Genomic DNA, 16307 nt, shown 5'->3' with positions numbered 1-16307 from the left:
ACACTGCCTGAATGCGGATCATTCAGGCTCATACACTGTAACACAACACTGCCTGAATGCGGATCATTCAGGCTCATACACTGTAACACAACACTGCCTGAATGCGGATCATTCAGGCTCATACACTGTAACACAACACTGCCTGAATGCGGATCATTCATGTTTTTAATTGGAACCTACCTGATTCCTTTTAATTACCTTTCCTGATTTTAACTGGTCCACTACATGATTAAGGACATACATCCCTGGCTTCTGGCTTAGGTTGTCCAACGATTGAATATTCTTTGTATTTGACAAATAAAAGTTTAAAAAAAAAAATGAACTGCATTGCTTTTTGGCTGTTGACATTTTATTTTATCTTTAAAGTCTTTCTTTAGACGGTGTCCACCACGACCACTTACCGGTGTAGGGCCAGAAAGTGGTACACATACCAAAACTTGACCACTGAAACGTCAGAAAATACTAAGCTGTCAGTGCTGTGATTGACGACTGGACAAATCACTAGGAACAAGACCAACTGTAGTTCACCCACAACATCGTGTATGTTTACAATTTTAGATAACCCAGTTTGTTGCTCATCAGTTAAAGTTATTAATTTGCTGCTACATGGTGTACCACTTTAACACTTACCGCAAAATAACACCTGTAGTTCGAATTTGAAACATTTTTAAAAGCGCTGCCTTGATGGAGAACTGAAACTGAAACGGTTGATATCTTAAACCTGACTCAAGCGAAAGAATAGTCCCGTGAGCGTTTGAGGAAGTGTTTGCATAAAAAGGAATCCCCGTGGTTGCATAACATTACACTCAGGACAGGACCCAGAAGGACAGAGTCTTTTATTGAAGTGGGACTATCAAAGGACGTCCACGACACAAAGAGAGTTTTAAACTCATCTGAAAATACTTCTGTACCTTAAAAGATTGAGGCTTTTCTCTGAAGGCATCGAAATAATTTGCAGCATACTGGATTGGAGAGCAGAAAGGTGTTCTACAAAACAAGTTATCAGCGAAGGCTGTGAGTATAAAAACTAAAACTAACGGGCAGCAAATGTGTAGTCTAACAAAATATTAAAAAGGTGTTCTTACAATACAAACATGGTAGTCATTTGAAGCGTGGTTTATATTATTAACACAATAAGTATAATCTGTTTTCCCTCTCGTTGAATGTGGAAACAAGTAACATTTTGCAATGTAGGAGTGTTTAAAGTTGAAGTGACGTAACATTTCGCAATGAACAACTGTCTCAGGTCACACAGAATGTTTTAAATCCTTTGCCTGCCTTTCAGGTACGTGTTGATTCATTGCATCCTGAAATCAACGCCAGCATAAGCATGAGATCTTTTTCGATTACCGCGCACATTGTTTTCATACTCTTATAAGTATGGCTTGAAGTTTTTGGTGTTTATTTTCCTTTGAACGGTTTGCCTTTAAGTCTCAAACCGCTGCATCCTAGTTATGAGAACATTCTGTTAAATTAGCGAGAAAGAACAACACAACACGAAACAGACACGTTGGAAGCTACCGGTAGTTCCCAGGCAAGTGTGAGAACGAAATGCAACTAGTTAAAGTAGTATCTGGGGGAAGTGATTAATGTCATTGCTTGCTCTTGTGTTCGAATAATGAAGACAGTGAAACAGAATCACCAAGTCGAGTCATGAATTCCTTTAAATTTAAGACGTACCATTTAAAACCATATTTTTCTTATAACAATAGCCCTGTGTAAGGGTGCTTAATACAGGTTTGAGTCTGTTGCTGGGTAAGAGAATTGTGGTCGCTGGTCTCGTTAGACAGGTGGTCGCTTAATAAAGGTGGTCGCATGAATTCCGATGAAGGACTTGTAGTCCGAAACGTCCTGATAATTGATTATTCTACCTTTTTAAGTACCTGAAATATCCTTTTCTTTTTTTCTTTTTTCTTATTGATCATTTTGGTACACAGCAGTTTTCCTTTTTCTCAAACTATATATATGGGGGAAGGCAGCAGCAGTGTTAGTAGGTGACGTAATCACACACGTAGACATAAGCCCTATGTAAACCCGATATACGCACCTTGCAAAAGAAGCCGGCTCCTTTGTATGGAGGTATCGGCGCTATGCTTTAGTGTGAGAGGTCCCGGGTTCGCGCTTGCGTTCTTCCAGTGTGTGTGTTGCGCCTTCTTGTGTTAAATGAGAAGATCGCTACAATATGTGTATGCATTACATTTAAAATAAAGGTTACACGACGTATCTTATTTTATTATAATCTGTGTTTTACCTCTTTTAAATGAGGAAATGTTTCAAAATTTACAATAAGAGTTTGCAGTGCCATGTAATTTCACAAAGAACAGCGACGGGCAGGCATCTGTACTATTAAAAAAAAAAAAAAAAAAAAAGTATGGAATTGTTTTAGTTTTATTGTAACATTCTCATCAACAACAAACTGTATTCACTACTGGCACCAAATGTAATTATTAATTTGTTTAGTTTTTTTTTTTAATTTAGTCGTTGCCAATTAGTTTTTATTATTTTCTCCCCAATTTGAAATGCTCAATTATTTTTAGGCTATTTTTAGGCCCGCTTCTTTACACTCTGCAGACTCACCATGCAGCCGCCTCAGAGCTACAGTGCCAGAGGACAACGCAGCTCTGGGCAGATTACAGGCAAGCCCGCAGGTGCCAGGCCAGACTACAGGGGTCGCTGGTGCGCGGTGAGCCGAGGACACCCTCGGCTCCCTCCCCTGAACGACGCTCGGCCAATTGAGCGCCACCCCTGGGAGCTCTTGTCCACGGTTGGCTGTGGAATAGCCTGGACTCGAACCGGCGACGTCCAGGCTATAGAGCGCATCCTGCACTCTAGCAAGTGCTTTTACTGGATGCGCCACTCGGGAGCCCCAAATGTAATTATTTTGTATATATTTATTTTTGCTATACAATATCCACACACACCTGTCCGACTCCTGTCTCAAATACAGCTACACTACCAGAGTCTTGGTAACATGATAAGAACTCCAAGCTTTTTAAGCCATAGATTTATTTACACTTACACTAATCCAATGTGTATGAACCTTGGTGTTAACATCATTTCCATCTGTTATCTAAACATTTCATTGGCCACTCTTATTTTCTACTGTTCTCTACATGCTGTTTATAAGTCATACACTTACTGTCACTCTGCTGATGGTTCTCATTTTGAATTTGCAGCCCCGGCTGGGGATGTTGCTACTGACACTTTTTAATTTGTATTTATTTTCATTTTACACAGATCATGGCGGAGCAGAACTGGGAGTTAGATCCAGCTACCCTGCAGGCTAAACTACCCATGATGAATATAGACATGGTGAAATTTGTGGCCGAAATGGAGGCAGAGTATAAAAAAATACGAGAGCAGAGACCCCAGGGGTACAGTCATGCGCTGAGAAGCGAGCTGAAAAGACTGAAAACCTTTGAATGTTTAGAGACATATTCGTCCTGGTCTCCTGAGGAGATGGCTGAGAATGGGTTCTACAGCACAGGCATAAACTCCAGCATGCAGTGCTTCTGCTGTGGGTTAGTGCTTTGCACAATGAGTATCAGTAAAACTCCATATGTTTGCCATCAAAAGTCAAGGCCAGACTGTGACTTCATTAAAGGTATAGATGTGGGCAACATACCAAAATATGAGGTCAAAGTTCAGAGAGGAGAGGTTGTTGCCGTGGAGAGAGTGGACGCTTACAGGAGTGAGGAGTTCAGGCTGGAGTCCTTTAAAGACTGGCCTTTCTATTCCAAAACAGACCCGGCCTCGCTGGCAGCCGCTGGCTTTTTCTTTACTGGTAAGTTGATTAAGTTGATTTGAGGAAATGAGGGGTCATTTTGGTCAATGGCAGTATCAGTCATTGTATTGGCCATGTACTGTATATAAAAAGCTTTTGGGGGTAAAGTGGGTGTCCGATATTTCTTTAGGCATTGCCCCAGAAGAGAAGATTACCATTCCGCTCTGGAGCCTATTTAATCAACCTATAACCCAGCAGGATATGCCATCACAGGATAGTGTTAGAGCCTTTTACAGCACCAGGGAATCCTCCTGCATTAAGAAATATTAAAAGAAACTCAAATTCAATGGCAAAAGTTTCAAGTACAAGTCTTTTTCAATCTCTTCTCCAGGATTGCATCAGCCACCTTTTGAGTACAGCTGCAACGTTTATAATATGTAATGCTATACTGCTCAATGCCAATGAGGGCGATGATGTACTGTGTTAACTGTAAAACCCATAATACTGGCTATGTGAGAAAAACACCCAAGTTCACAAAGAGAGGTTGATGCTTACAGTTGTAACATTTAAAAACATGTCTCTCATGAAACTTATCTTTCTGCATAGAATATTAAAAAATATAAAGCGAATGATCAGGATTTTGTATGTGTTTTGGTGTGGAGTACATACAGCAATAGGGATTACACTGTGTGTGTGATTCCCTTTCACTGCACAGGTGTAAAGGACAGAGTGCAGTGCTGTTGCTGTGGTGGGGCTCTGGCTAACTGGGAGGTAGATGATGATCCCTGGAAAGAACACTGCAAATGGTTTCCAGAGTAAGTGAGCAAAGGCACATGCACATAATACACAGAGTGTGGGCTTCCGTTTCATTAATACATGCTTAAACTATAAGATTAAACCGGGAATGCTGCTAACCACTCAGATAACCCATAGCAAGAAGCACTGCTATAGAATCATATATAAAAGAATGTGTTTAGGACTACACAGCACTAATGTTTCTAGGAAATTGACTATGAATAAATATGAAGTGAGAACACCTTTCACTTCATGGTTACTACTGCTCGCTTTCCAAATGAAAGCTGGTTTTGTTTCCTCCGGTAATAACAGGATTACAGCGTCGATGTGGGATACTTTGTTAGTTTTTATTATCTGTGTATGATTTACACCGTCACAATCATAATTCACACAACTCCAATCGCTGCTACAAACAGCGACGTGGTTGTGTCGTGTAAACGCAGAAAAGGGAACTTCAGTCTGACTCGTTAATAAAAATGAAGCTTCAAAAATCTGTTTCTTATCTCGTTCTTTTTTCATCCGAATTAGATGTGAATATGTGAAGAGCAAGAAATCAAGTGAAGAAATTGCAAAGTACACAAAGAGTTATGAAGGGTTTCACGCAGTCACGGTAATGCAGTTCTGTAATGTTCCTCACTGTAATATCTGCAACACTTTCTGTTTCTGCCTAACAATAGGATCTTGTGTCGTGTGTGTCGTTTCCCAAGCCTGAATTTCTACATTGTTCTGAGACCTTGTGACTGTGATGAACTGACTTGAAAGACGTTGTAGGGAAAGTGCTGAAATCCAGCACTGCAGGGAAGCAGAACAGGTACAGGGGTGTGTGCAGGGCTGCTCACACATTCAGTTGTAATTTACAAACATTGATTAGCCAATCCAACAGGCTACATACCTGCTTAGCTGTTGTGCTTCTCTGTGCTTCCTATACAAATATTACATAAAGCAAAGGAAAAAGGTGACAGCAAAGCCTACTTAAGCAAGGTGTATTTAAAAATGTGCGTTGTGTCACAAAACTGTATTGCAAATATATAAAAAAAAATGTATGTAAAATTTCTATTTGCTTGCATTTCTAGGCAAAACATTACTGCTCAGAAGTTTGGCTAGATCTGGAGAAACCAACTGAAACAGGTTATTTATTTGAAGATACAAAGCAAAGCTGTATTTCTAACCCAATTTGACCTCTCTTTAGCATTATCAGCATTTGCGGTTGTAGTTCATTTTCACTCCAGTGGTCCAGCTGCACTATAGTAAATGACCTACCACACAGGATGTGATTAGACCCTGTTACTTTTCTTTTTTGTTGCTTTGGCTGATCTGAAAAATAAGTGTGATATAAAAGTACATGCATAGACAGTCAGCCTCCTTCTTATATATGTATTCTTATTAAAAACTCTAACCTGGCAATTTTTATATATGTATTCTGATTAAAAACTCTAACCTGGCCATTTTATTTTCATTAAATACATGACACACAACAAGTAGAGCATTACATTCGAGTTTTACACCTCTCAGGCAACTCGGAGGTCATCACAACCATCTTTAAATATGAGGAGGTTCGTCTGGACTCCTTTAAAACATGGCCAGAAGATGCTAAAGCAGACCCCAGCATGCTTGCAAAGGCTGGGTTTTTCTATACAGGTACAGTAAAAGTCTTTTGTCTCCTTTTTCCTATTTATACTTTAATGACATGGAATTTTTACATGGAGAGGTGCTGGAAATAAGTTAATAAAATAGATACCCGTGATTGGATACTTGTGTCATATGTATCACAAAACAGTCTTAATACTAACCTACCCTAGGTGTCTTGTGCAATATGCACTATAATATTCCTAAAAAGACCAACCTTACATCCTAGGTACTGGAGACGCTGTCCAGTGCTTTCAGTGTGGTACAAGATTAATACAGTGGAAGTTGGAGGACGATCCTTGGACAGAGCATGCTAAACATAATCCAAGGTAACGTTTGGGGAAAAAAAGAAATTCTTATATAAAAAGATACCTAATACGCTGAGGACCATTGGGGACTAAGCAGAGACCAAACAATGAATCCCCCTTTGACTTGAAGCACATTCACACCAGGATGAAAGGCTAGTGATTGAGCCTTCTTCATCACCCAGCAATCCCCCTTTAGGAATGCAGTTTCTGCAGATGAATAAATGGTCATTCAAAATGTTGTTTTTGAAACCATTTACCTGTTTTCCAGCTGCCAGTTGGTTTGTTGCATGAGAGCAGTCAAAGACGAGAGTGAGAGTACAAGCAAATTAACAACTTCGAATGAGGTAATATTCTAATCTAACAGTATAGTCAATCAAATACATTTGATAGACTCTTAAAGATAATAAGAACCAAAATTATTATTATTATTACTTTCTCAGCAGACGCCCTTATCCAGGGCGACTTACAATTGTTACAAGATATCACATTATGTTTACATACAATTACCTATTCATACAGTTGTTTTTTTTTTTACTGGAGCAATCTAGGTAAAGTACCTTGCTCAAGGGTATAGCAGCAGTGTCCCCCACCTGGGAGTGAACCCACCACCCTCTGGTCAAGTGTCCAGAGCCCTAACCACTGCCTCACCCTTTACACTGTCTGGCTGCAGGTTGCTTTTGGTACTTTTGGTTATTCAAACAGTATGTTTCACATTGTAATGGAACGGGCTGTGTTGAATGAATATTCTGAAAAGTTCATCTATAAAGCTTTTGCTCAAAAACTTAAAAAACAGGCAGAAGCAGCTGATCTGGAGAACACAGTCTGGAGTGCTTTAGAAGGAACAAGCTCATCCATCACAGGTAACTGTAGTAAATGATGCATTCATGCACATGCACACATACACACAGGCCTGGCTAATAATGAGGTGAACAGGGTGTTTGTTTTAACAGCTTTGTGTAATTTTGCTAAAACTACAATAACATTATATTAGCGCAGGTAAAGGGGAAAGCATTTAACAAAGGATATATGGTTTGGGTGCAGGACTATTCGCTTAGCTTGAAAGAGAGTGGAATAAACACACTGGACATCCATGGAGACCAAACAGCTTTGAAAATCCATTTCATATATTAGGAACAGGGCATGCTCAAACCTGAAAATACTGATGTGGAGCACAATGAAGCTTTTGAAATGAATTATCTTGCAGTCTTCAAGGGTCTTTACAAAATACTCAGTAATATTTTAGTATTTAAGTACCCCTCTTTTCAACAGTGTTAATCATTTTCCTGAAACCCATGCATTGGCAAATGTGTTTACCTGAGCAATGGCACAGATTCAAATTTGACATGGGGTTTTCCCATAAGAAGAAAATGCTGCTGTTTATCTCCAAAACAACAATGTCTATAAATGCGCAAATAATAAAATATCTTGTGTCCTTCAAATAAGTACTGACTATTATTATAATATTATTATGCTTAGAGATACCTTGTCTGGGATTTTAAAACATTGACAGGTTTTACATTTTTTTTTAAATTTACAGACCAAAGTCCAGAAGAAAACATTTGGTTTTTAAAAGCAAAGGGCTTGTTTGTTCAGCTGAGGAAAACGTATAATAGCTTAAACTTCAGGAAAATCTTTTCATTATCTGACTCTGTGCATACTACCCCGGACCTCAAAAGTCTGTTTGCTTGGCTTCCCCTGGTTTCTAAGAGCCTGAAAAACGAGCCAGTCCATCAAGTGTCCCTTCCTGTCCTTCTGAGGGATCTGAGCCGCATCACAGTTGTCGAAGGGGAAGTGGGCAGTGGAAAATCAGCCTTGCTCAGGAGAATTGCAATTCTGTGGGCATCTGGGAGCTGTCCTGTGCTACAGAGGTTCAAGCTGGTATTTTACCTCTCTCTGAACTCACTGAGCAATGGTCAGAGCCTGGCTGGAGCAATCTCAGAAGAGCTGTGCAGCACAGGGACACACCTGACTGAGGAGTCTATCAATGATATTATCTACCACCTGAAAGACCAGGTCTTATTCCTGCTGGATGATTACGGTGCTGCAGGTTCAGCTCCGAAATGCATTCAAGATCTGATTGTGAAGAACCACATGAATAAAGTCAGTGTGGTCATTGGAGTCCAAACGAACAGAACAGCAGCAGTGCGTCAGTACGCATCTTCAGTGCTCACGATCGCAGCATTCCCAGTGTACAGCGCTGTATTTATCTTGAAGAATCTCTTCTCCCACAGCATTAGTCTTGTGGAAGGTTTTTTTGTTCAGTTGGGCATGTCACAGTCATTGCAAGGCATTTTAAAAACACCACTTTTCACTATTGCTGTTTGTGCTCTGTGGGTCCAGTACCCCCAAAAGAATACACATAACAGTGCTATTTGTAAAGCTTACCTGCACTATATTAAGCTGAAGCACCTCCGTCAATCAGAAAAGATGAGATGCATGATATCATTCTGTGGAGACCTTGCCTTAGACGGACTGTTTGACCAGCGCTTTGAGTTCAGTGATAAAGACCTTGAAGATGCAGGAATTGATGCTGAAGAGGCTATCCATCTGGGTTTATTGAGTAAGTTCACAGCCCAAATGCTCAAGCCTGTGTACAAATTCTTTCATGCGTCTTTCCAGGAGTACCTGGCTGGCAAGCGCCTGAGTGAGCTCCTTGAATCCGAGTCCCAGGAACATGTGGAGAAAGGCTGCCATTATTTGAAGACAATTGACACGTTCCTGAAGATCATGGTCCATTATAAGTTCTTTTTGCTCTATGCATGCAGTTCCTCTGCATTAGCCACTCAGAAAATCATCAACCACTTGTTTCGTGTTGCTGAAAGCAAAGGGTTTTATGATTCCAGTTCAGAGAATGGCAAGTATGTGCCCCATCATCCGGAACTTTTTGTTCTTGAAGAGTTGTTAAGTGTTGTCCTACCTATGGAAACTGCCCAACCTATGGGAAAGGACTTTGACATTTTAAAGGATCATTTTCTAGAGTTTGTAGTTGGAGTTGCTTATTCTGGCAATTCGGTCTCTGACTGCGCTCCTCGTATCCTGGAATACCTCACTGGTAAAAGTTTAAACCTTACAGCTTCAAGGGCGTTCAATCAGTTCGTTAGAGAATACCCTGAGTCGCTGGAATTATTAAGTGCAATAAAGATATTAATATCTGGACGCAAAAAAGATCAATGTCCAGACCTTGTGAAAATGGGTAAGATATTAGAACCACATGGCAAGCCAGTTGTTGAGGAAGAGTTTGCCTCGGCGTACCAACTTTTAAGTAGTGTTGCTGAGAAAACACGTGCTGACAGTGATAACATTGAGAACTTCAGAGGGATGTTACACAGACACCTTCCAGAGTCCATAGGTCAAACTTTCTTAACAGCAGAAGGCAAACATAAAATGCCACTGCTCATACTTAATGTGCTCCATGTGGATGGAATAGATGAAAAGGACTGCAAGAATCTAATGGTGCTCTTTTCAGTTTCGGAACAAGTGGAGTTAACCTTGAGTAACAGTGAAGGATTTCTTGAAAGCATTCAGCCTGCTCTTGAGATATACAAAGGGATTTTCAGAAAAATCGAAGTTCATTGCACCCATTTAAGTAAACGGGAGGAAGAACTGATTGTATCGATGTCTGCTCTTCAGTCGTTGCATCTGAGATTCAGACAAGTGCCAGGTACAGTATGAATTTCTAATGGTTTGTCTAAAGGGGTCTGTCATAATGCAGAGTAGCTGATCTTGGCTGGGGGCCCATTGGAAGCGCAGCATTGGCCTTTGCATTCTCATGTGGTTAGCGTGGAGAATCGGCATCACGATTCAGCAAGCCCTGTTTCTTTTTTTTTCTAGAGCATTTGATTCAAAATTTGGATACATTTTCTCATCTTAAAGAGCTATCAATTGATGGTCCAAATGACAGCAAAGTGTTTGACAAGATACCTAATGGCTTTGGAAGTCTTCACCGTATGGAGAAACTCATCATTAAGAATGTGACCCTCGTGGAGGATTCAAGCAGGCTTGGTAAATATTGGAGTGCTTAGTATTTTATTACTACAAGTGGTCATGAAATTGACTCCAAGTTAAAAATAAATTAGAAATCTATTTATAAGCATTTATAGAAAACTTAATTGTAATTACAGTTGTAGAAACCTATTGACTATGTTAACTATGTAAATCTATTACTTGCAACAATTTACTTTCGATGCCTTTCCCTACACTGTCATTGCATGTGTGGTTACAAAGAAACTACACAACTGCATGTGAAAATCCAGTGCAATTAATGAGGATGTGTGGCAATGTGCCCCGCCCCTGTGTGCATTTGTGTGTTATATGTTGCGTGTGTTAATGTTGGTGTATAGAGATGGCTGCACGGGATATAAATGGGTGTGTGCAGCACGAGTTATTTAAGATGTAGAATTGTATTTAGGCACGAGGATGGCACATCACTTCACGTGCATTTAAAGTATTTAATATGTGAGCACGAGGTTGCACATAATTAATTCACGTGCTGGGATTCAAGTGAATAATTAATTGGTAATTGAATCCCAGCACAACAGTATATATAGATGTACGTTTTACTCACTCAGGGTTGTGTGTTCGGTGAGTGGAGAACGAGTGTGGAGAAGGAGAAACTAAAAAATAAAACTAAGGAAAGTAAAATAACGTAAATAATAAGTGTTTAAACTCACCGTGTTTGTGTGTCTGTCCGTGCACCGTTTGTTAAGTGTTAGTCCGTTTTGTTTGTCTATTTATTTTGGCCTCAAGTGCCGTGTCCTGTGTTTTGTTTTGTTCAAACCTTTTATTTTACAATAAAACGGCGCAAGCAAGCGCATTTACCATTTCATCCACCGTCTGTCTGTGTACTCCTTTCTCGTCTGACGTAACCACTAGAGCCTGCTTGTCACAGGATGCTATAAAATGGCAGGAATAAAAATCATCATGAGAGGGCATTGCAGTCTGGTCGTTGATAAAGCTGTAGCAATGAGCGCATATCTCTGCTGATAATTGTTATTTGTATAAATGTATTTGTATTTTATTTTCAGCCCGGTTTGTTCAGCAGTTTTCCAACCTCCAGGTTTTCCACCTCAGTTGCAGTATCTGCCCAGGGTTGGCTGATATCATTACTTCACTTGCAAACTGCAAGAAACTTGAAAATATCTCCTTTCGAGGTTCTACTCACTGTGATCTTGACGATTTACCTTTTGGTAAGAGGGTTGAGCAACCGGTTTATATACTGTAGAGGATACTCCATGAATCTGCATAGAGTACTGCAGTTATTCTATAAATGAGCATATCTGAATGATTGTTTACAGTGATTTTCTAGAGTGAAATAAGCACTTTCTAAACCTGAATTCAGTTTAATTTAGAGGATTACTTTCCATAGATCAAGCTCTGCACCTGCTTGACAGCACAGTGTAATCTGAAACAGTGCGATTCACCTGCAGTTGGATTTGAAAGAATGCAGATAGACTCCAAACTGAAATCTGGGACGGAGGGATGGAGTAAAATAATTTAAAATGAATACTGTACTTTATTTAATCGAATGTGTGTTTTTAGTAGTTAGTAAGTAGAAACAAAAGGAAATATACAGAACACACATAATAGGATATTTAAACAGGCGGTACATTAATTATTACAGGAATGTAGATGATGTAAAGATACAAATCTGATCCTTTAAATTGAAAGAGACTGACGGAGCACAGTCTTAATTGTGAACTGGTCTTTACTGCTAGTCTATGCTGTAACCACCACTTTTTAAACAGTGTCATCTTTACCAAACTTCAAAAACCTTAAGATCTTGGACCTGAAATCACAGCACTTTGCAAAACACGAAGAAGCTGCCTGTTTTGGTAAGACATGTTCCCGTTTCTGTTTTTAGTTCATTTAATTTTTACTGAACAGGCGATCTAAAACACAAATATTTGATTGTCCATATTTCAAAGCTCGTGCCCTGGGATCTCTGGCTTGTTTAGAGGAGCTGAATCTTCCATCAGGAAATGGTGTGAAATCAACCATCTCCACTGTAATTGAACAGTTTCAGCATCTCAGACATCTGAGAATTCTCTCAGCCACTCTCGTGCTTGTGGATAGCAACCTGCATGAGTTAGGTAAGTGGAGTCAACGGTGTACTTTGTACCATATACAGTGCCTTGCGAAAGTATTCGGCCCCCTTGAACTTTGCGACCTTTTGCCACATTTCAGGCTTCAAACATAAAGATATGAAACTGTAATTTTTTGTGAAGAATCAACAACAAGTGGGACACAATCATGAAGTGGAAAGAAATTTATTGGATATTTCAAACTTTTTTAACAAATAAAAAACTGAAAAATTGGGCCCCCTTAAGTTAATACTTTGTAGCGCCACCTTTTGCTGCGATTACAGCTGTAAGTCGCTTGGGGTATGTCTCTATCAGTTTTGCACATCGAGAGACTGAAATTTTTGCCCATTCCTCCTTGCAAAACAGCTCAAGCTCAGTGAGGTTGGATGGAGAGCATTTGTGAACAGCAGTTTTCAGTTCTTTCCACAGATTCTCTATTGGATTCAGGTCTGGACTTTGACTTGGCCATTCTAACACCTGGATATGTTTATTTGTGAACCATTCCATTGTAGATTTTGCTTTATGTTTTGGATCATTGTCTTGTTGGAAGACAAATCTCCGTCCCAGTCTCAGGTCTTTTGCAGACTCCATCAGGTTTTCTTCCAGAATGGTCCTGTATTTGGCTCCATCCATCTTCCCATCAATTTTAACCATCTTCCCTGTCCCTGCTGAAGAAAAGCAGGCCCAAACCATGATGCTGCCACCACCATGTTTGACAGTGGGGATGGTGTGTTCAGGGTGATGAGCTGTGTTGCTTTTACGCCAAACATAACGTTTTGCATTGTTGCCAAAAAGTTCGATTTTGGTTTCATCTGACCAGAGCACCTTCTTCCACATGTTTGGTGTGTCTCCCAGGTGGCTTGTGGCAAACTGTAAACGACACTTTTTATGGATATCTTTAAGAAATGGCTTTCTTCTTGCCACTCTTCCATAAAGGCCAGATTTGTGCAGTATACGACTGATTGTTGTCCTATGGACAGAGTCTCCAACCTCAGCTGTAGATCTCTGCAGTTCATCCAGAGTGATCATGGGCCTCTTGGCTGCATCTCTGATCAGTCTTCTCCTTGTATGAGCTGAAAGTTTAGAGGGACGGCCAGGTCTTGGTAGATTTGCAGTGGTCTGATACTCCTTCCATTTCAATATTATCGCTTGCACAGTGCTCCTTGGGATGTTTAAAGCTTGGGAAATCTTTTTGTATCCAAATCCGGCTTTAAACTTCTCCACAACAGTATCTCGGACCTGCCTGGTGTGTTCCTTGTTCTTCATGATGCTCTCTGCGCTTTAAACGGACCTCTGAGACTATCACAGTGCAGGTGCATTTATACAGAGACTTGATTACACACAGGTGGATTCTATTTATCATCATTAGTCATTTAGGTCAACATTGGATCATTCAGAGATCCTCACTGAACTTCTGGAGAGAGTTTGCTGCACTGAAAGTAAAGGGGCTGAATAATTTTGCACGCCCAATTTTTCAGTTTTTTATTTGTTAAAAAAGTTTGAAATATCCAATAAATTTCGTTCCACTTCATGATTGTGTCCCACTTGTTGTTGATTCTTCACAAAAAATTACAGTTTCATATCTTTATGTTTGAAGCCTGAAATGTGGCAAAAGGTCGCAAAGTTCAAGGGGGCCGAATACTTTCGCAAGGCACTGTACACGTTTGGACTATAACATTTCTTACTGATTTTAATATCCTTTTACATTCGCTATCCTCTATTTATGCTTAGATCATTATTTACCAGGCATAACAACTAGTGTTCCTTTTCAATAACAGAGGATGCCTTTGAAAAAAAAAATAAAACCACTTAATTTTTTTTTACCTTTCAGCTGTTACACTGTTTTCCAAAGCAGAAGCAGTGGATATTAGGCCCTGTCCACATTAGTCTTCTCAAGCCATATTAAGGGTTCAAAAAGTTTCAGTCCTTAACACGATTTGTAAGTGTTCAAATAAACGAATTTGAGACCTACTCATGGAATAGTCTGGAACCTGATTTTAGGTGAAACTGTGTCAGTTAACCTGGTTTACCTGTAATCAGGGCACAGAGTGAGTTTGAGTGGTTATAATATGCTCCGAAATGCCACGCTGCCTCGGGTTGTATGAGACCATGTAGATTGAAAGATCCACGCACTAAACAATCACGCAATTGTGAGAAGAAAATGAACTTTTAGTACATTAACCATTACTGCTGTGGGCACACAACAATCTGAGTAGAAAGTGGTCGACCGAGCAGCTTGGTGATGCTGCTGCATATACCCACTGTGCTGCACTTAGCTTTGGAATTTAAGCATGGAATTCACAGCCAGCATGGACACAAGATAACCCTGTTCTGAGCCTTTGCTTCTCAAACACGGTTGTGTTTAAGCCTAGATCATTATCTAAGCAGAAAGCCACAGTCTGACACAGAACACACATAATATGACATTAAACAGCTCGGAAGTTACATTCAGTTATATAGGAGTATGTATAGATTCAGTCTGATTTTTTTTTTTTATTGTTTAGCAAAAGCTGCTAAAGAAGGACATCTTCAAGCTATTCAGATACTGGATCTCGCTGCCAACCATGACATAACTGACTCCGGCTGGAGAAACTTCTTTCTTACCTTGGATGGCATGCCTAACTTAAAGCAACTGACCCTCGGCAGATTGTATACCCACAGCCTGCAGCCTGGCGATTCTACAGTGAGGGCTTTTGTGCAGTGCGTCTCACGGCTCCGCAGTTTAATGACAATCGTGATGTTCGGCTGGCTGCTGGACACGGAGCATTTCACCATGTTTAATAAGATGAAGGAGCAGCACCCACAGTCAAAGTGTCTCAGTATCATGTGGAAGTGGGTACTGCCCTTTGCACCAGTCATACAGGATGGTGCACCCTAGGTCATGACACCAGCACTCAATAATCCCTTTTCTTGTCCTTGTTTTGTGTTTTCATACCTATATTTCATCAAAAATAAGTAATAGCTGTTTAAAGAGATGGGTGTGATTGTTTTTTTTTTTTACATAGTGCAGTGCATTATATAGCCGGGCAGCAGTGTGGAGTAGTGGTTAGGGCTGTGGACTCCTGACCGGAGGGTCATGGGTTCAATCCCAGGTGGGGGACACTGCTGCTGTACCCTTGAGCAAGGTACTTTACCTAGATTGCTCCAGTAAAAACCCCAATGTATAAATGGGTAATTGTATGTAAAAAATAATGTAATTGTATGTAATAATAATGTGATATCTTGTAACAATTGTAAGTCGCCCTGGATAAGGGCATCTGCTAAGAAATAAATAATAACTGTGAAATTAAAGTTTGATTTTGACAGCTGCCATCAGCATGTAATTCCTTATGATAGCATTGTTATTTATAGATCAATTCAGACTAGTCTACTATAGATTAAATAATTTACTATAGATCCAATAATCTATACATCACATCTCCAACATTGTACTAAGAACGTGCTCACCCACCCTATAAGCAAATACATGTACTCTATATACCTGATGGAATAAAGATTGCTCTGTTGATTTGTGACTGTGGTCAGTAAACCTCTTGTGCCTGTTGATTGGACAGACTGGTATAATAATGTATACTAATATTATACAGTTGTGGTGTTATTAATTTATTTCCAGGTGTCCCATAACCTTTTATTGTTGTTTAAAGTACATTTCTGATGATAATAACAAGTGTCACCCTTTTAATTTATATAGATATTAAAGAGTAAGTTACTGTTTGGAGTCCTTTGGGCTGCTCTTCTTGTCATGACTCTGACGCTGCTGTTTGTTTTTGACAA

General features: G+C 39.9%; 1 protein-coding gene across 2 annotated transcripts; it reads left to right on the top strand.

Moving 5' to 3' along the window:
* Window positions 1-802: 802 nt before the first annotated feature.
* LOC117403782 (baculoviral IAP repeat-containing protein 1-like) lies at window positions 803-16048 on the top strand. 2 transcript variants are annotated; one of them, XM_058987826.1, is made up of 15 exons: window positions 803-1014; window positions 3238-3784; window positions 4440-4539; window positions 5048-5129; window positions 5593-5647; window positions 6032-6157; window positions 6375-6474; window positions 6722-6797; window positions 7247-7313; window positions 7991-10114; window positions 10285-10455; window positions 11478-11639; window positions 12198-12284; window positions 12378-12542; window positions 15038-16048. In XM_058987826.1, the coding sequence occupies exons 2-15, from the start codon at window positions 3241-3243 to the stop codon at window positions 15409-15411; spliced, it is 4233 nt and encodes a 1410-aa protein (XP_058843809.1). In that variant the 5' UTR covers window positions 803-1014; window positions 3238-3240; the 3' UTR covers window positions 15412-16048. The 2 variants fall into 2 exon arrangements, with proteins under 2 accessions (XP_058843809.1, XP_058843806.1); XM_058987823.1 differs by lacking the exon at window positions 803-1014 and adding an exon at window positions 2488-2872.
* The last annotated feature ends 259 nt before the right edge of the window (window positions 16049-16307 follow it).

The sequence above is a fragment of the Acipenser ruthenus genome, chromosome 2, assembly GCF_902713425.1.
Source record: "Acipenser ruthenus chromosome 2, fAciRut3.2 maternal haplotype, whole genome shotgun sequence".
Classification (NCBI taxonomy): Eukaryota; Metazoa; Chordata; class Actinopteri; order Acipenseriformes; family Acipenseridae; genus Acipenser; species Acipenser ruthenus.
The sequence above is the reverse complement of the archived record's forward strand: the minus strand, read 5'-3'. Positions and strand labels throughout refer to the sequence as shown.

Bases quoted from the DNA above. Each gene is read 5' to 3' on its own strand.
- LOC117403782 (XM_058987823.1), top strand. From the start codon at position 2,579: ATGCAGCCGCCTCAGAGCTACAGTGCCAGAGGACAACGCAGCTCTGGG. The intron at 6,798-7,246 runs GTAATATTCTAA...CTTAAAAAACAG, and splicing joins AATTAACAACTTCGAATGAG to GCAGAAGCAGCTGATCTGGA. The intron at 11,640-12,197 runs GTAAGAGGGTTG...CTTTTTAAACAG, and splicing joins TCTTGACGATTTACCTTTTG to TGTCATCTTTACCAAACTTC.